Source organism: Anolis carolinensis, unplaced genomic scaffold, assembly GCF_035594765.1.
Source record: "Anolis carolinensis isolate JA03-04 unplaced genomic scaffold, rAnoCar3.1.pri scaffold_7, whole genome shotgun sequence".
Classification (NCBI taxonomy): domain Eukaryota; kingdom Metazoa; phylum Chordata; class Lepidosauria; order Squamata; family Dactyloidae; genus Anolis; species Anolis carolinensis.
Genome location: NW_026943818.1, coordinates 34,724,821 through 34,746,601, shown reverse-complemented (window position 1 = coordinate 34,746,601; position 21,781 = coordinate 34,724,821). Strand labels below are relative to the sequence as shown.

The 21,781-nt window shown below is 38.5% G+C and overlaps 1 protein-coding gene across 9 annotated transcripts in view; it reads right to left on the bottom strand.

Annotated features, from left to right (window-relative positions):
- Positions 1-21,781, bottom strand: part of tcf3 (transcription factor 3) — a 115,814-nt gene that overhangs the window by 11,611 nt on the left and 82,422 nt on the right. For 3 of the 9 annotated variants that reach the window (XM_062960079.1, XM_062960080.1, XM_062960078.1), the window contains exons 12-18: positions 19,482-19,540; positions 19,277-19,355; positions 17,472-17,545; positions 17,035-17,226; positions 16,306-16,435; positions 10,702-10,864; positions 7,015-7,253 (exon numbers count right to left, since the gene is read on the bottom strand). In XM_062960079.1, the coding sequence (XP_062816149.1) occupies positions 7,015-7,253; positions 10,702-10,864; positions 16,306-16,435; positions 17,035-17,226; positions 17,472-17,545; positions 19,277-19,355; positions 19,482-19,540 (936 nt within the window). The remainder of the gene's footprint in view (positions 1-7,014; positions 7,254-10,701; positions 10,865-16,305; positions 16,436-17,034; positions 17,227-17,471; positions 17,546-19,276; positions 19,356-19,481; positions 19,541-21,781) is intronic. The other 6 variants (XM_062960087.1, XM_062960084.1, XM_062960083.1 and 3 more) reach the window with 3 other exon arrangements.

Sequence of the window (21,781 nt, the reverse complement as noted above, 5' to 3'; positions counted from 1 at the left end):
CACTATAGTTTGTTTAGCCCCTCCTACCGATGGGAGGAGCCAAGTGGGGTGAGAGTTGCTTCGTGAAAGTGGTTACCAGGGTGTAGGTGGTCATACTCAACTACTGGCCCAGAATATCCTGTGCTCTTGACCGTGCCCTACTAACCATGAAGGATGACTTCTAGCCCACTTCTAGCAACGAAAATCTCGTAACTGGGTTACTACCCAGGCTTGCTACTCAGTATGGAGCACGATCGAGCCAAAGCACTCATCAAACAACGTATCTCAGACACAGAATGTCAACTGGATCTAGCCTATGCCCCAAACGTTGTTGTCAACAAAGCCGGCAGATATCTCACCTCCTCTATGGCTAGAAGTTCCCAAAAGTCAACAACCTAACTATCAGCTATTCCCACCCCATTCCCCTAGACTTGTGCCGTGAAGCCTGCTATCCCTCCAACAACAACAACAACAAAAACTTTATTTATATACCGCTCTACCTCACCGGAAGAGACTCAGGGTGGTTTTCAACATAGTCTCCCTAACTCTCCATCCATTACTAGTCCCGTCCCTTCTCTAAATAGTTTTTGTGCCTTAGCCTTCAACACACCTCGGTTTTTCTATACATGATAGCTGCATTCTCAATTGGCTTCTGACACAATAAATACATACACTCACTCTACTGCTATACTCAAGAAGCTTCTGATCTCTTAAGACGGCCGCAACTGTTGTTGCCACATTAACTTTCTAAACACATTCCCCCTCGATTTGACGGTAGGAGCACACAACACTGCACAGAAACCGGACCATTAAGTATGGACACAGCTGGGGGATCCAATATGGATGCAAAGGGAGCGGGAGGAAAGGGAAAACATTCCGGAAGTCTCCAAAATAGTGGACCAGGAGAGTAAGGCATCTAACAACAACAACAACAACAACAACAACAATAATAATAATAATAATAATAATAATAATATTTTCCGATACATCACACAGTCCTAGACACTTGGGAAGTGTCCGACCTGGGATCCAATACAACACCCAGCAGAGTGTCTGCTGTGGACTCATCTTGTTGTGTTTCAAATAAATAATAATAATAATAATAATCATCATCATCATCATCATACATCACAGTCCTAGACACTTGGGAAGTGTCCGACGTGTGACCCAATACAACAGCCAGGAGAGTGTCTGCTGTGGACTCATCTTGTGTTTCAAATAATAATAGTAATAATAATAATAATAATAATAATAATAATAATAATAATAATAATAATAATATCTGACATGTGATCCAACACAACAGCCAGGAGAGTGTCTGCTGTGGACTCATCTTGTTGTGTTTCAAATAATAATAGTAGTAATAATAATAATAATAATAATAATAATAATAATAATATCTGAGGTGTGATCCAACACAACAGCCAGGAGAGTGTCTGCTATGGACTCATCTTGTTGTGTTTCAAATAATAATAGTAATAATAATAATAATAATAATAATAATAATAATAATATCTGACGTGTGATCCAATACAACAGCCAGGAGAGTGTCTGCTGTGGACTCATCTTGTTGTGTTTCAAATAATAATAGTAATAATAATAATAATAATAATAATAATAATAATAATAATATCTGACGTGTGATCCAATACAACAGCCAGGAGAGTGTCTGCTGTGGACTCATCTTGTTGTGTTTCAAATAATAATAGTAATAATAATAATAATAATAATAATAATAACAACAACAACAACAACACACAGTCCTAGACACTTGGGAAGTGTCCGACGTGTGATCCAATATAACAGCCAGCAGTGTCTGCTGTGAACTCATCTTGTTGTGTTTCTAATAATAATAATAATAATAATAATAATATCACACAGCCTTCAAATAACAACAACAACAATAATAATAAACAACAGTCCTAGACACTTGGGAAGTGTCCGACGTGTGATCCAATACAACAGCCAGCAGTGTCTGCTGTGAACTCATCTTGTTGTGTTTCTAATAATAATAATAATAATAATAATAATAATAATAACACACAGCCTTCAAATAACAACAACGACAATAATAATAAACAACAGTCCTAGACACTTGGGAAGTGTCCGACGTGGGATCCAATACAACATCCATCAGAGTATCTGCTGTGGACTCATCTTGTTGTGCTTCAATTTTTATTATTCTTATTATTATTCTTATTATTATTAATTATTATTATTATTATTATAAATAATAATAAATAAATAATAAAGGCCACCCTGCTGGGATCTGTGTGCATCATCCGAAAATACATCACACAGTTCTAGACACTTGGGAAGTGTTCGACTTGTGATTTTGTGATATGAAATCCAGCATATCTATCTTGTTTGCTGTGTCATAATAACAATAATAATAATAATAATAATAATAAAGGCAACCTCAAACTATTATTACAATTTCTTTCTGAAATAGGGGAAGTAGCTAGAAAGTCCAAGACGGAGTTTTCAATGATGATCATGCCTCCATGACTGACACATTTGTAGATATACACATGTATGTTGTGTGTGCCTATGTGATGCTGTTGTGGTTTGGTCTCTCTCTGAGCAAGCAGCAAGTACAAGGTAGAGGGAGGGAACCACCGCGAGGTCACGGCCGGGGTCTGTCTGTAGGAAAGCAGGAAAACGAGGGGAATGGAGAGAAAAGATGGAGGAGAAGACACCAAGGCAAATCAATCAAAAATAAAGTCCATACATGTTACGACAGGCTGAAAGAAAGGGGAGGCGGGTTAGACCCGAGAGCGAGGACGGATCCCAGCGTCGCGGCATCACGGCAGAGCAAAGAACAGGCCTGAGATACTTCGCACAAAAGAATCATACAAAAACAACGGCGGTGGCAAGAAAAAAAGCAAGGAGGGAAAGAGTTAAACCTGCCGGGACGGGGGGGGGGGGGTTAAATGCCCGCATGCAGAAGCCAAGCGTGAAGAAAGGCGCGGGGGTGAGGGACTCGAATCCAGCTCCCGTTGCCCTAAAGCAGTGATTCCCAAAGTGGACCAAAGTGACAGAGATAGGGCTGAGCATCTAGGGCGCCTGTTAGGACACACAGGGGGCGGAGCTAGCGTGGGCGTGGCTTCTTCCCAAGAACTGAGACAGGGCTGAGCCTCTACATCTCTCCTGAGGCGCTTGTTGGGACACAGAGGGCGGAGCTATGGAACAAGGTGAGGCCTCCTTCCAAGAGCCTGAGACAGGGCTGAGCCTCTATATCTCTCCTGAGAGGCCTTTTAGGACTAAAGGTCGGGGCTGGGGTGGGGGTGGGGCCTCTTCCCAAGAGCCTGAGACAGGGCTGAGCCTCTATACTTCTCCTGAGAGGCCTTTTAGGACTAAAGGTCGGGGCTGGGGTGGGGGTGGGGGTGGGGCCTCTTCCCAAGAGCATGAGACAGGGCTGAGCCTCTATATCTCTCCTGAGAGGCCTTTTAGGACTAAAGGTCGGGGCTGGGGTGGGGCCTCTTCCCAAGAGCATGAGACAGGGCTGAGCCTCTATACTTCTCCTGAGAGGCCTTTTAGGACTAAAGGGCGGGGCTAGGGGTGGGGGTGGGGCCTTTTCCCAAGAGCACGAGACAGGGTGAGCCTCTACACCTCTACTGAGGCACTTGTTGGGACACAGAGGGCGGAGCTAGGGAAGGGGGGCGGGACTTCCTTCCAAGAGCCTGAGACAGGGCTGAGCCTCTATATCTCTCCTGAGATGCCTTTTAGGATTAAAGGGCGGGGGTAGGGGCGGGGCCCTTTTCCAAGAGAGCAAGACAGGGCTGAGCCTCTGTATACCTCCCCATCAGGCACTTGGGAAGAGGCCCCGCCCCCTCCTCTAGCCCCGCCTCCTGTGTCCTAGCAAGCCACAGGACAGGGATAGAAGCTCAGCCCTGTCTCAGAGCTCGTAACTCCACCATCCCAGTCCTGACTGCCCATTGGTGGCCTCCCCTTGCAGCGTTGCATCTTGGACTAGGGGAGAGGCTCAGCCCCGCCCTCTTGAGCAGGAGTCATGCCCACCCCTCTAAGCCACGCCCCCCTTTCCAGTGGGCACTGCGGTGGGAGCTGAAAGGTCCCTTCAGGGTCGCCGAAAAACTATCTTGTCGAAGGCTTTCAAGGCCAGAATCACTGGGTTGCTGGGAGTTTTCCGGGCTGTCTGGCCACGTTCCAGAAGCACTATCTCCTGACGTTTAGCCCACACCTATGGCGGGCATCCTCAGAGGTTGTGAGGCCATTCCCTCAAAAGGGGAATTTTCTAAGAATATATAACAAAATTTTAAAAATGTTCTGTTCCTGGTTTGAAAGTGTTATTTCCTGTTTAACTGTGTGGTACTTACTTCGAAAGTAGTTGTTGTATTCCAGAAACTTGATTTTTTTTGTGTGTGTGGTTGAATTGGTTGAGACTTGAGGAGAGATGTGTTGCAGGATGTCCCGCAAAATCAGTGTTTTTGCAGTTTAATAAACCTTTTCCATGTTTTTTTAATGATAGAACCAATTAGGAAATGACATTTATAAACTAGGAACAAAAATGTATTATACTATTATATACTGTTATATAGTGTATAATAATAATAATAATAATAATAATAATAATAATTTTTATTATTATTATAGACGCTTGGGAAGTGTTCGACATGTGATTTTGTGATACGAAATCCAGCATATCTACCTTGTTTGCTGTGTCATAATAAAATAATAATATTGTTATTATTATTATAGTGTAATAAAAGCAACTGTTTCAAGTTTTTAAAATTGTTTTATTTGATATGTTAATTGGGTTTTTTAATATTAGGATATGTTTTAATCTGATTACGTATTGCGGTTGGATGTATTTGTATGAATTTTATATGTTGTACGCCGCTTTGAATCCCACCCACGGGAGAAAAGTGGGATAGAAATAAATAATATATATTTTTTTGTTATCCCACTTTAACTTTATCCCGCTTTAACCCACTACGCCACCATGGGCTGACTTAAGATGAAGTCATTGGAGCAGAGGCCAACAATGAGGTGTCCAGAAACTCTGTGAGGGGGATAACACTGCATCCCAATAATAATATTTTTTTTCCGTGTCAGGAGCAACTTGAGTCGCTTCTGGAGTGAGAGAATTGGACGTCTGCAAGGACGTTGACCAGGGGACGCCCAGATGTTTTGATGTTTTTAATCATCCTTGTGGGAGGCTTCTCTCATGTCCCCGCATGGAGCTGGAGCTAATAGAGGGAGCTCATCCGCACTATCCCCAGGTTGGATTCGAACCTGGCAGCCTTCAGGTCAGCAACCCAACCTTCAAGTCACAAGGCTTTAACCCACTACGCCACTGGGGGCTGACTTAAGATGATGTCATTGGAGAAGAGGCCAACAATGAGGTGTCCAGAAACTCTGTGAGGGGATAACACTGCATCCTAATAATAATAATAGTTTTTTTTTTTTCGTGTCAGGAGCAACTTGAGTCGCTTCTGGAGTGAGAAGCAACCCAACCCTCAAGTCACAAGGTTTTAACCCACTACGCCACCGGGGGCTGACAAATGGAGTCACTGGAGAAAAGGCCAAAAATGAGGTGTCCAGAAACTCTGTGAGGAGGATAACACTGCATCCTAATAATAATAATAATAATATTTTTTTTTTCGTGTCAGGAGCAACTTGAGTCGCTTCTGGAGTGAGAGAATTGGCCGTCTGCAAGGACGTTGCCCAGGGGAGGCTTCTCTCATGTCCCCGCATGGAGCTGGAGCTAATAGAGGGAGCTCATCTGCACTCTCCCCAGGTTGGATTCGAACCTGGCAGCCTTTAGGTCAGCAATCCAACCTTCAAGTCATGAGGCTTTAACCCACTATGCCACCAGGGGCTGATTTAAGATAATGTCATTGGAGAAGAGGCCAACAATGAGGTGTCCAGAAACTCTGTGAGGGGGTTAACACTGCATCCTAATAATAATAATAATTTCCTGGTCTAAGAGAAGCACATATTGCTTACCTGAAGATAACCCACTACACCACCAGGGGCTGACTTAAGATAAACTCTGTGAGGGGGATAACACTGCATCCTAATAATAATAATAATATTTTTTCGTGTCAGGAGCAACTTGAGTCACTTCTGGAGTGAGTCACTTCTGGAGTGAGCTTCTCTCATGTCCCCGCGTGAAGCTGGAGCTAATAGAGGGAGCTCATCCGCGCTCTCCCCGGGTGGCAGCTTTCAGGTCAGCAACCCAACCTTCAAGTCACAACGCTTTAACCTACTACGCCACCAGGAGCTGACTTAAGATAAAGTCATTGGAGCAGAAGCCAACATTGAGGTGTCCAGAAACTCTGTGAGGGGGTTAACACTGCATCCTAATAATAATAATAATAATTTCCTGGTCTAAGAGAAGCACATATTGCTTACCTGAGGGTTGCATCGACATGACGGAATTAATGTAGTTTGATACCACTCGAATGGCTTTGGGATACTAGGAGTTGTAGTTTGATGAGGCACTCCTTAGCAGAGAAGGCCTTGTAATGCAGCAACTCCCAGGATTTCATTGCCGTAAAAGTGGTGTCAAACTGCACTCGTTCGGCAGTGTAGGTTTTTTTTTTCCATGTCAGGAGTAACTTGAGAAACTGCAAGTCACTTCTGGTGTGAGAGAATTGGTTGTCTGCAAGGACGTTGCACCCATAGAGTAATGAACATCCAAGGACGGGGCTAGGGAGGAGGAAGGCGAGCGGGACGAAAGGGAACCGCAAAGGAACGAGGCCGGCATGCAGACAGGGCTAACGCTTCTCCCACAGTTTCTCAGTCCAGACGCAGCACAAGAGGGCGAGGGATGCAGACCTGACCCTCCCGCCCCGGACGAACGAACGACGCGAGAAGTACGACAAAACAAACCAAACAAAACAGGATGCGAGAACCCGAGGAAGCAACAGCAAGCACGGAGACGCGCCGGGGCCGGACGGCACGGCGGTGCCCGGCACTGGCGGCAAAGGATTTGGTTGGAAGGACAAGACAGACAGCCCCCATGCCGTTCCGAAAAAAACCTCACCCCGTCGGACGTCCTCCACTAACCTCGGACTTGTTGTTCCAGATTGAGAATGACCGAGACGGCCTGGTGTAGGATTAGCAGTTTGGTCTGCGGTTTTTCGCTGTTAAGGTGCAGCTGGCACATGCGCCCGAGCTCCTTAAAGGCCTCGTTGATGTCGCGGACGCGCAGGCGCTCGCGGGCGTTATTGGCCACCCGCCTCTCTTTCTCCCGCTCGGCTTTTTGCTCTGGGGGAAGGAGGTCATCGTCCTCATCCTCGTCTTGACTGAGCGGTTGAAACACAAGAATGAGACAAGGAGGAGAGGGAGGTGGGCGGGTAGGGGGTGGCGGGGGGGGGGGGTACGGGGGGGACAGTGTTCTCATTTTCCACACCTCGGCACCGCAACACCCGTCACAATTATTTCTTGTATCAAAACATTAACATGCGGGAGGAGGGGGGCATTAAAACCACATAACACAGAACAATTTTTCAACAAAAGATGGAAACAACATACCCTTACTCATCTTTACCCCAAAACATTGACTAATCTTTACCCCAAAACACTGACTAATATCCCTGTTGGGACTCAAAATACATCCCGTACAAGGCTGTCGCCCTCATCAAGGACTTATTATTATTATTATTACTGAATATGCTCAAAAGCAAGCCACGTTTTTCAACCCTTTCTTGCCATTTATGACACATTTCTCTCTCCTCTTATCTCCCTTAACAGTGTGTTTTCTTTTCCAGTCAAATTTGGAGGGGAAATGCACACACACATATAGAGAGATGTCTAGATAGATATATATGTTATTGTTGTGTTTTATATTGCTACTAGCTGTGCCCGGCCACGCGTTGCTGTGGCCAAGTGGTGGTGGTATTGGTTAAAAATTGTTGTGTAATTTTTATTTGACTTTATTTGCATTTTTTTAATTAATTTTATTGTAAGTTATCTTTTTATTTATTATATTTTATTATTTTCTTGTATTATTTTTAGTTATTTTCTGTTATTATAGTATTTTATTATATTAATTTTTTAGTGTTTTTAATTATTTTTAGTATTTTTTATTGGGTTGCTAGGAGAGCAAGTGGGTGGAGCTTAGCCTTCTAACTGGCAGCAATTGGAGAAAAGCAATCATTCCTCTCCCTCTAATTAGGACTTTATTTTTCTTTTCTTTTTGTTGTATCAACCTAGAGGCGTGGATGATGGGTTGTGTTGTCAAATTTTGAGGTTGGGGGGCATGTAGTTTTGTTGTTTTGTGGGTCGCCGTGATGCCATCACTCTTTTATATATATAGATTGTTTTTATTCAGGCTTGGCCCCATGTAAGCTGCCCTGAGTCCCCTTTGGGGAGATAGAGGCGGGGTATAAAAATAGTTGTTATTATTATTATATAGGACTTGCAAATACAGTAGTCTCACTTATCCAAGCTAAACGGGCCGGCAGAAGCTTGGATAAGTGAATATCTTGGATAATAAGGAGGGATTAAGGAAAAGCCTATTAAACATCAAATTAGGTTATGATTTTACAAATTAAGCACCAAAACTTCATGTTATACAACAAATTTGACAGAAAAAGTAATTAAATACACAGTAATGCTATGTAGTAATTACTGTATTTACGAATTTAGCACCAAAATATCACGATGTATTGAAAACATTGACTACAAAAATGGCTTGGATTATCCAGAGGCTTGGATAAGCGAGGCTTGGATTAGTGAGACTCTACTGTATTTGCAAGTCCTATATATCTATCTATACACCTCTCTATATAGATATATAGGACTTGCAAATATTGCAGAAGGAAATGCTTATGTGAAATTAGTACATATAATTATAGATCTATATCTAGCTTTGCATTGTTTATATAGGTATTGAATGTTTGCCTGTTACTATGTTGGAAGCCAGCCTAGGGTGGGATACAAATGAAGTAATATTATTATTATTATTATTATTATTATTATTATTATTATTATGGAAGTCGGCCTGAGAATCCATTGTGGAGACAGACAGGGTGGGATACAAATGAAGTTTTACTATAATTATTATTATTATTATTATTGTTGTTATTATTATTAATATGGAAGCCGACCTGAGAACCCATGCGGAGACAGAAAGGGTGGGATACAAATGAAATTTTACTATAATTATTATAATTATTATTATTTATGGAAGCTGACCTGAGAACCCATGCGGAGACAGATAGGGTGGGATACAAATGAAGTTTTATTATTATTATTATTAATATGGAAGCCGACCTGAGAACCCATGTGGAGACAGATAGGGTGGGATACAAATGAAGTTTTATTATTAGTATTATTAATATGGAAGCCGACCTGAGAACCCATGCGGAGACAGATAGGGTGGGATACAAATGAAGTTTTGCTATAATAATAATAATAATAATAATTATTATTATTATTATTATTATTATTATTATTATTATTATTATTATTATGGAAGCTGGCCTGAGAACCCATGCAGAGACAGAAAGGGTGGGATACAAATGAAGTTTTACTATAATAATAATAATAATAATAATAATAATAATAATAATAATAATAATGGAAGCCGGCTTGAGAATCCATGCGGAGACAGATAGGGTGGGATACAAATGAAGTATTATTATTATTATTATTATTATTATTATTATTATGGAAGCCGGCTTGAGAATCCATGCGGAGACAGACAGGATGGGATACAAATGAATTTTTATTATTATTATTAGTAGGAGTAGTATTACTATGTTATTGTTGATACCGTATTGTTTTTTTTTACCCTCCTTTTACACGTACAGAGCTAGTTTACTGTTTTTCTTTGAAATACGGTAAATATGTAAAAACGTTTAACCTACGGATGTCTCAATTCATGTAATTTTATTGGTACCTATTTTTATTTTTATTTACTAGTCACGGCTGCATTTCCCAACCTCAGCTTATACTCGAGTCAATAAGTTATCCCAGTTTTTTTGTGATAAAATTAGGTGCCTCGGCTTATATTCGGGTCGGCTTATACTCGAGTATATACGGTACTTTATTTTTCTGACTAATCTCTACCCAAAAACACTGACTAATATCCCTGTTGGGACTCAACTACATTCTGCACAAGGCTGTCGCCCTCATCAAGCACTTAATAGCACTAGATATATATGAACAAAGATATATAGGGCTTGCAAATATTACAGGGGAAAATGCACCCACAAATATATATCTAGACATGTCTAGATCTATACGAACATAGATATACAGGGCTTGCAAATATTGCAGGGGGAAAATGCACTCACATATATATATATATATATAGACATGTCTAGATCTATATGAACATAGATATATAGGGCTTGCAAATATTACAGGGGAAAAATGCACCCACATATATATATATAGACATGTCTAGATCTATATGAACATAGATATATAGGGCTTGCAAATATTACAGGGGGGGAAATGCACCCACAAATATATATATATAGACATGTCTAGATCTATATGAACATAGATATATAGGGCTTGCAAATATTACAGGGGGGAAATGCACCCACAAATATATATATAGACATGTCTAGATATATATGAACATAGATATATAGGGCTTGCAAATATTGCAGGGGGGAAATATTCGGGTCCGGCTTATCTTTGAGTATATAGGTTGCCCCGCCCCCTGCAACCCTACCAGTGTCTACAGTTCGGACCCGGGGGGCTGCCCTATGCTAGAGAGAGAGAAAGGGCGGAGACCTGTTCACTGAGCACCTGGTTCGGTTGCGCGAGCCCTTCAGCTCCTTCTTCTCCTCCTCTGAGTTGTCGGCCACTGACGTGTTCTCGTCGTCCTCCTTGTCTTCCCGCTTGATCTCGCTGGTGCCCGACGAGACGCTGGCCCGGCCCAGACCGGCCGTCAGACCTACAAACGGAAGCACGAGTTACTACCCAGGGAGGGGGGGGGGGATCCGCTCCGGGTTTTAGTCCAAACTCTGACAGGGCTTGGTCCATATCCATATCTTGGAGATGGGACGCAAGTCTTGTCTTGCCACAAGAATATGAGTGTATATTATTGTTTATTTTATGATGTTTTACACTATTATCAATGTATTTGGATAGTTGTTTACATGTTGTATGCCGCTTTGGGTCCCATGAGGAAGAAAAACGGGATATAATGATTTATTATTATTATTATTGACACAATGACATTGTATGACACAGCAAACAAGATAGATATACTGGATTTCGTATCACAAAATCACAGGTTGAACACATTATTATTATTAATTATATTATTAGCATAGCACAATACAAGCATTATATATTGTACTATATCACTATACTGCAATATTATTAAGTTATATGTACATACAATATATATTATTAGCATAGTACAATAGAAGCATTATAAATTTCTATATTGTACTATAACTATACTGCAATATATTTAACAAGTTATATGTACATACAATATATTAGATTATTAGCATAGCACAATATAAGCCTTATATATTGTACTATATCACTATACTGCAATATAATTAACAAGTTATATGTACATACAATATATTAGATTATTAGCATAGCACAATATAAGCCTTATATATTGTACTATATCACTATACTGCAATATTATTAACAAGTTATATGTACATACAATATATTATATTATTAACATAGCACAATATAAGCCTTATATATTGTACTATATCACTATACTGCAATATTATTAAGTTATATGTACATACAATATATTATATTATTAGCATAACACAATATAAGCCTTATATATTGTACTATATCACTATCCTGCAATATTATTAAGTTATATGTACATACAATATTATTATTAGAATAGCACAATATAAGCCTTATATATTGTACTATATCACTATACTGCAATATTATTAAGTTATATGTACATACAATATTATTATTAGCATAGCACAATATAAGCCTTATATATTGTACTATATCACTATACTGCAATATTATTAAGTTATATGTACATACAATATATTAGATTATTAGCATAGCACAATATAAGCCTTATATATTGTACTATATCACTATACTGCAATATTATTAACAAGTTATATGTACATACAATATATTAGATTATTAACATAGCACAATATAAGCATTATATATTACTACTAGCTGTGCCCGGCCACGCGTTGCTGTGGCAAAGTGGTGGTGGTATTGGTTAAAAATTGTTGTGTAATTTTTATTTGACGTTATTTACATTTTTAATTAATTTTATTGTAAGTTATATTTTTATTTATTAAATTTTATTATTTTCTTGTATTATTTTTAGTTATTTTCTGTTATTATAGTATTTTATTGTATTAATTTTTAGTGTTTTTTATTATTTTTTATTGGGTTGCTAGGAGACCAAGTTGGAGGAGCTTAGCCTTCTAACTGGCAGCAATTGGATAAAAGCAATTATTCCTCTATCTCTAATTAGGACTTTATTTTTCTTTTCTTTTTGTTATATCAACCTAGAGGCGTGGATGATGGGTTGTGTTGTCAAATTTTGAGGTTGGAGGGCCTGTAGTTTTGTTGTTTTGTGGGTCGCCGTGATGCCATCACTCTTTTATATATATAGATATTGTAAATAACTATACCACTATACTGCAATATTATTAACAAGCTATATGTACATAAATATATATTATTAGCATAGCACAATATAAGCATTATATATTGTACTATATGACTATACTGCAATATTATTAACAAGTTATATGTACAAAATATATAGTACTAGCTGTGCCCGGCCACGCGTTGCTGTGTCTGAGTGTGGTGGTGTTGTTCAGTCTACATTAGGTTGTATTGATGCTGTGACCTCCACCCTTCTTTATACTCACATTAGTCGTAGTATTTGAAGTCTGTTACCTTCTTCAATTTTTGTGTTGATTGATAATTGCTTGAGATCCCTGTTGTCTTTGGTTTGTTGTTAATTGTAATGTCTGATTCTGCTGAGTGCGGTTTATATTTTTATTGTGGTACAATAGTCTTTTTTTTGTTTTGCCTGTGTAGGTGTTTATTATTATTGTTGTTGTAGTGATTATGAAGGTTGGATGTTAGATGCTACTGTATTGTTTTTTGGAGGCCCAGTGTAGCACTGACTGGCCTCTCAGCCTCAGTGACTGGCTGTTTCTTGCCTGTGATGGTGTTGATTCTTATTGTTGTTGTTGTTGTCATTGTTATTATTGTAATTGTTTTTTTGGAGGCCAAGTGTGAATGTAGGGATTGGGGAGGTGGATGAGTTGTGTTGTCAAATGTTGTATTTGTTATAGTCACAATGCGTTGTTGTGAGTTTTGTGGGTCTGGATTGTGGTTTTGTGGTGTGGTTGTGTTGTTACAACTGAGAGGCAAGGCTTTTGTGTTGTGTTGCGAAGTTTTGTATTTCTGGGTCGTTTAGTTGTGTGCCAAGTTTTGTATTTCTGGGGCGTTTAGTTGTGTTGTTATAGTCACGATGCATTGTTGTGAGTTTTGTGGGTCCGGATTGTGGTTTTGTGGTGTGGTTGTGTTGTTACAATCGGGAGGGAATGCTTTTGTGTTGTGTTGCCAAGTTTCGTATTTCTGGGGCGTTTAGTTGTGTTGTTATAGTCATGATGCGTTGTTGTGAGTTTTGTGGGTCCGGATTGTGGTTTTGTGGTGTGGTTGTGTTCTTACAACTGGGAGGCAAGGCTTTTGCGTTGTGTTGTCAAATTTTGTATTTCTGGGGCGTTTTGTTGTGTTATAGTCACGATGCGTTGTTGTGAGTTTTGTGGGTTCGGATTGTGGTTTTGTGGTGTAGTTGTGTTGTTACAACCAGGAGAAAAGGCTTTTGTGTTGTGTTGTCAAGTTTTGTATTTCTGGGGTGTTTAGTTGTGTGCCAAGTTTCGTATTTCTGGGGCGTTTAGTTGTGTTGTTATAGTCACAATGCGTTGTTGTGAGTTTTGTGGGTCCGGATTGTGGTTTTGTGGTGTGGTTGTGTTGTTACAACCTGGAGGGAAGGCTTTTGTGTTGTGTTGCCAAGTTTCGTATTTACGGGGCGTTTAGTTGTGTTGTTATTGTCACGATGCGTTATTGTGAGTTTTGTGGGTCCTGTGTGGTTTTGTGGTGTGGTTGTGTTGTTACAACTGGGAGGCAAGGCTTTTGCATTGTGTTGCCAAGTTTTGTATTTCTGGGGCGTTTAGTTGTGTTGTTATCGCATGATGCGTTGTTGTGAGTTTTGTGGGTCTGGATTGTGGTTTTGTGGTGTGGTTGTGTTGTTGTAACCTGGAGGCAAGCCTTTTGCATTGTGTTGCCAAATTTCGTATTTCTGGGATGTTTAGTTTTGTTGTTATAGTCACTGCGCAAACAACTTTATCATTTTATATATATAGATTAGCATAGCACAATAGAAGCATTATATATTACTATATTGTACTATAACTATATTACAATATTATTAACAAGTTATATGTACAAAATATATAGTATTAGCATAGCACAATAGAAGCATTATATATTACTATATTGTACTATAACTATATTGCAATATTATTAATAAGTTATATGTACAAAATATATAGTATTAGCATAGCACAATAGAAGCATTATATATTACTATATTGTACTATAACTATATTGCAATATTATTAACAAGTTATATGTACAAAATATATAGTATTAGCATAGCACAATAGAAGCATTATATATTACTATATTGTACTATAACTATATTGCAATATTATTAACAAGTTATATGTACAAAATATATAGTATTAGCATAGCACAATAGAAGCATTATATATTACTATATTGTACTATAACTATATTGCAATATTATTAACAAGTTATATGTACAAAATATATAGTATTAGCATAGCACAATAGAAGCATTATATATTACTATATTGTACTATAACTATATTGCAATATTATTAACAAGTTATATGTACAAAATATATAGTATTAGCATAGCACAATAGAAGCATTATATATTACTATATTGTACTATAACTATATTGCAATATTATTAATAAGTTATATGTACAAAATATATAGTATTAGCATAGCACAATAGAAGCATTATATATTACTATATTGTACTATAACTATATTGCAATATTATTAACAAGTTATATGTACAAAATATATAGTATTAGCATAGCACAATAGAAGCATTATATATTACTATATTGTACTATAACTATATTGCAATATTATTAACAAGTTATATGTACAAAATATATAGTATTAGCATAGCACAATAGAAGCATTATATATTACTATATTGTACTATAACTATATTGCAATATTATTAACAAGTTATATGTACAAAATATATAGTATTAGCATAGCACAATAGAAGCATTATATATTACTATATTGTACTATAACTATATTGCAATATTATTAACAAGTTATATGTACAAAATATATAGTATTAGCATAGCACAATAGAAGCATTATATATTACTATATTGTACTATAACTATATTGCAATATTAACAAGTTATATGTACAAAATATATAGTATTAGCATAGCACAATAGAAGCATTATATATTACTATATTGTACTATAACTATATTGCAATATTATTAATAAGTTATATGTACAAAATATATAGTATTAGCATAGCACAATAGAAGCATTATATATTACTATATTGTACTATAACTATATTGCAATATTATTAACAAGTTATATGTACAAAATATATAGTATTAGCATAGCACAATAGAAGCATTATATATTACTATATTGTACTATAACTATATTGCAATATTAACAAGTTATATGTACAAAATATATAGTATTAGCATAGCACAATAGAAGCATTATATATTACTATATTGTACTATAACTATATTGCAATATTATTAACAAGTTATATGTACAAAATATATAGTATTAGCATAGCACAATAGAAGCATTATATATTACTATATTGTACTATAACTATATTGCAATATTATTAACAAGTTATATGTACATACAATATATTATATTATTAGCATAGCACAATATAAGCACTATATATTACTATATTGTACTGTACCACTATACTGAAATACTGTTAGTAATATTGCATGTAATATATAATATACAATTATAATACTGTATTATTATTATTGTATTACATTATAATATTATCAATATTATATGTATATACACTATATTAGCATAGCACAATATTAAGCATTATGTTACTATATTGTACTATACCATTATATTGCATTATTAGTATTACATGTAATATATAATATACTATTATTATAGTGTATTATTATTATTATTATTATTATTATTATTATTATCATTATTATTAATACTGTATTTCATTACAATATTATTATCAATATTCTATGTATTGATAGCTTACTGCTGAAGGCGTCTGAAGACTGGCCTCGACTGAGGTCCGGGAGCGAACCCGCCTGGGCAGGGAGCGCAACGTGGTTGTGGAGGAGGCTGGGGTTGTTCGGGAGGGCATCGTCCGGGTGGCCGCCTCCGACCTGCAACGAGAAAAGGCAGCTCTGTTGGAAAGAGCAACTTCCCAAGCCTTTCACTATCACCTCACCACCTCTGAGGATGCCTGCCTTAGATGTGGGCGAAATGTCAGGAGAGAATGCTTCTGGAACATAGCCATAGAGCCCGGAGCACATACAACAACCCTGTGATCCCGGCCATGAAAGCCTTCGACAACACTTTCACTATTTATTTGTTAATGTATATGTGCATGTTGATTTTCCAGTCTGTCTGTCCCTCTTTATACATATCTGATTGTACTCAGCATTTCAGGCACAAGACTCCATTATGTATCAAGTCTGCTTTATACCTCCGTGGAGGTGGATGCATGTTTGTCTCATAGACATTGGAGCTTCAGGTAGAAATAGGGCTATGGGATCATAGAATTAGAAGACCCCAAGGGCCGTGCAGGAAGACACCATTCGATCCCTCTTGACAGATGGCCACCCAGCCTCATACATATGTAGAAATAAGGCTATAAGATCATAGAATTGGAAGAGGTCCCAAGGGCCGTGTTGCTAAGCAGGAAGACACCATTCGATCCTTCCCAACATGGTGAGGTCTGACCCTTCCCACCCCGCCGTACCAGGTTCGAGTGCCGGCCGGCGAGGGGCAGAACGGAGGCCGAAGGGAAGGACTGGCCGAGGCTCCCGACCGAAGTGCTGTGCGCCGAGGCGGAGGCCAGCAAGTCGTGGATCTCGCGGTTGTTCCCTTGGCCCACGGCGTGGCTCCGCAGCACGTGGATGGCCTCGTCCAGGTGGTCCTCCATCTTGTTTTGCTGCCACAGAAAGAGGGAGAGAGAATGACCTCTTTGACCTCTGGGTCAAAGAATTCTAGGGGTGGAAGGACCCCCAAAGGCCATCCAGTCCAACCCATTCCTTCCAGGCCATAAGAGATAATAATAATATTAATACTTTATTTATACCCCGCTACCATCTCCAGGGCGGACAGACAATTAAGATGAAGTCGTCTATGTATGGTATTCTGGAAACAACCAACGGAGAAACAACGAGAGGGACTTACCAATGTGTGGAGGGTCCCTTCGTAACTCGGGGACAAAGCACCCTGCCCAGCCGCCCGGGGCCACTGCGAAGAACCTGGGAAAGGAGAGAAAGTGGGAGGTTTGGGTTCAAATCCAGTGGAAACACACCTCACGCTAAAGAGGAATCCTAGAACGAGAGGAAGTGTAAGGAAATAACTGTTCTAAGTGCAACCCCTCCACTCAACACTAGATGGTGCCAACATCTCACAAATCCCAGCTCTTCCTGTATACTAAGTAAAGGAAAAGGTTTCCTCTGACGTTAAGTCCAGCCATGACCGACTCTGGGGGTTGGTGCTCATCTCCATTTCTAAGCCGAAGAGCCGGCGTTGTCCGTAGACACCTCCAAGGTCATGTGACTGGCATGACTGCATGGAGCGCTGTTACTTTCCCGCTGGAGCAGTACCTATTGATCTACTCACATTGGCATGTTTTCGAACTGCTAGCTTGGCAGAAGCTGGGGCTAACAGTGGGTGCTCATTCCGCTCCTAGGATTTGAACCTGGGACCTTTCGGTCTGCAAATTCAGCAGCTCAGTGCTTTAACAGTGAACCCGCAACACCCGTTCTCATGGCTGAGGTGCTTTACCCATTGCGCCACTCAGCTCTGCTCCAATATACTAGGAACCTAAATAAAGGCTTGGCATGACCGTAAGTATTGGTCAGAGTATTATTATTATTTTATGACACAGCAAACAAGATAGATATGCTGGATTTCGTATCACAAAACCACAAGTTGAACACTTCCCAAGTGTCTAGGACTGTGTGATGTATTTTGGGATGATGCGCGCAGATCCCAGTCGGGTGGCCTTTTGCAGTTGGCAGATCGTAATTTTGTCAATGTCTATTGTTTCCAAATGCCGGCTGAGATCTTTTGGCACGGCACCCAGTGTGCCCATCACCACCGGGACCACCTGCACTGGTTTCTGCCAGAGTCTTTGAAGTTCAAGCTTGAGGTCCTGATAGCGGCTGAGTTTTTCCTGTTGTTTTTCGTCAATGCGACTGTCACCTGGGGTGGCAACATCAATGATCCAAACCTTTTTCTTTTCCACAACTGTGATGTCTGGTGTGTTGTGTTCCAGAACTTTGTCTGTCTGGATTCGGAAGTCCCACGGTATCTTTGCGTGCTCATTTTCCAATACTTTTGCAGGTTTGTGATCCCACCAGTTCTTTGCTGCTGGGAGGTGGGACTTGAGGCATACGTTCCAATGAATCACTTGGGCTACATAGTTGTGCCTCTGTTTGTAGTCTGTCTGTGCGATTTTCTTACAGCAGCTGAGGATATGATCCATGTTTTTTTCAGCTTCCTTGCAGAGTCTGCATTCTGGGTCATGAGCTGATTTTTCGATCTTGGCCTGAATGGCCTTTGTCCTGATGTCTTGCTCCTGGGCTGCAAGGATCAGGCCTTCTGTCTCCTTCTTCAGGGTCTCATTCGTGAGCCAGAGCCAGGTCTTCTCCTTATCAGCTTTTCCTTCAATTTTGTCAAGGAACTTTCCATGCCATGTTTTGTTGGGCCAGCTGTCAGCTCTAGTTTGTAGTGCGGTTTTCTTGTACTGATTCTGCACTAGTTTGTAGTGCGGTTTTCTTGTACTGATTCTGCTCTAGTTTGTAGTGCGGTTTTCTTGTACTGATTCTGCACTAGTTTGTAGTGCGGTTTTCTTGTACTGATTCTGCTCTAGTTTGTAGTGCGGGTTTCTTGTACTGGTGTTTTGTCTGCTGTGCTTTGAGGAGTTTCTGATTTTTGACTTCAATCAAATTCAATCTATTATTATTATTATTATGAAGCCTTACCTGTGATTCCCTGAGGGGAGCCCACCGGTGTGGATGGGTTGGATGAGAAGTTATTGCTGGAGTGATCCGGGGAGTAGATCTAAAAAAACACAAAAAACGTGGGAAATGTCATTAACGGGAGGGCAAATGCTCTTAACGTTAACGAAGCTTCTTGCAGTATATATATATATATATATATATATAGCTTTGCCTCCCAAAAGCTTACCGAAGCCAAGGCTTTTCCGAGGGCGTCTCCCGAACTGCCGGCCGAAGTCGCGCGGTTCCCTAGAGGAGAAGGACACCATCAAAACCATCCCAACAGATGCCCATCCAGCCTCATAGGCCATCCAGTTCACCCCCTTCTGCCATAAAGGACATCATCAAACCCGTCCTGACAGAGGGCCATCCAGCCTCATAGACATTAGCAGGTTCATCCAGGTTGCAACACTGTTGGTTTTGAATCCTGTTCATGACAACTTCTAATTTTAATGTTTTTAGGTTTTTATATTGTACTGTACATAAGCAGATTTGTGCTCATGGTAAGCGGGATATTACTATTACTGTATATTTAAATAATAATAATAATAATAATAATAATAGGTAGCCTGCTTTTCCTCTTCAAAATAATACCAATGATAATAATAATGATAATAATAATAGAAGGCATCCTGCTTTTCCTCTTCAAAATAATAACGATGATAATAATAATAATGATAATAATAATAGAAGGTATCCTGCTTTTCCTCTTCAAAATAATACCAATAATAATAATAATAATAATAATAATAGAAGGTATCCTGCTTTTCCTCTTCAAAATAATACCGATGATAATAATAATAATAATAATAATAATAGAAGGTATCCTGCTTTTCCTCTTCAAAGTAATACCAATGATAATAATAATAATAATAATAATAATAGAAGGTATCCTGCTTTTCCTCTTCAAAATAATACCAATGATAATAATAATAATAATAATGATAATAATAATAGAAGGTATCCTGCTTTTCTTCTTCAAAACAATGCCGATGATAATAATAATAATGATAATAATAGAAGGTATCCTGCTTTTCCGCTTCAAAGTAATACCGATCATAATAATAATAATAATAATGATAATAATAATAATACTGTCCATTTCAACTGTGAAATTACCTTCCCCATTTCGGCACATTCTGTACTGGGTTCTATGAATTAGTCTCCTGTTTTAATATTGTATGCTTCATGTCGATTTTAACAATTGTTTTTACTGATATTGATGTTTTTATTGGTATAATTGTTTTATTGCCGTGTTATTGATATTTGATTGTTTTATCGGGCTAGGCCCCATGTAAGCCGCCCCGAGTCCCTTCGGGGAGATGGGGCGGGGTATAAAGATGAAGTTATTATTATTATTATTATTATTATTATTATTATATAATAGGTATCCTGCTTTTCATCTTCAAAATAATACCGATGATAATAGTAATAATAATGGTAATAATAATAGAAGGTATCCTGCTTTTCCTCTTCAAAATAATACCGATGATAATAATAATAAGATTATTATTATTATTATTATTAAAATTATTATTATTATTATTATAGGTATCCTGCTTTTCCACTCTCATTTGGACCGTTATGAAGCTTGGAAATGCTTCCAACAACCCCAAAGATCAAACTCATACACACACACTATTATAATTGTATATTTATATTACATGCAATATTACTAATAATATTGCGATATAATTGTATAATATAATATATTGTATGTATATATACTTGTAAACCGCCCTGAGTCCCCTTCGGGGTGAGAAGGGCGGTATATAAATGTCGCAAATAAATAAATAAAAATAAATATATCTATATCTATATATATAAAAGAGTGGTGGCATCACGGCGACCCACAAAACAACAAAACTACAGGCCCCCCAACCTCGAAATTTGACAACACAACCCATCATCCATGCCTCTAGGTTGATACAACAAAAAGAAAAGAAAAATAAAGTCCTAATTAGAGAGAGAGGAATAATTGCTTTTATCCAATTGCTGCCAGTTAGAAGGCTAAGCTCCTCCAACTTGGTCTCCTAGCAACCCAATAAAAAATCAATAAAAAACACTAAAAAATTGATACAATAAAATACTATAATAACAGAAAATAACTAAAAATAATAAAAGAAAATAATAAAATATAATAAATAAAAATATAACTTACAATAAAATTAATAAAAAAATGCAAATAACGTCAAATAAAAATTACACAACAATTTTTAACCAATTCCACCACCACTTTGCCACAGCAACGCGTGGCCGGGCATAGCTAGTAATGTACGTTTGTAGGACTGAGTAAACAACAAAACCACTGGACCAAATCACACCAAATTTGGCCACAAAAGACATAGGCATCCCATCTATGTCTTTCAATCAAAAAACCCTAGAAAAACCAAGTCCAAATTTTAATAATGTGCGTTTTTCCCATGGAGTAAACAACAAAACCACTGGACCAAATCACACCAAATTTGGCCACAAAAGACATAGGCATCC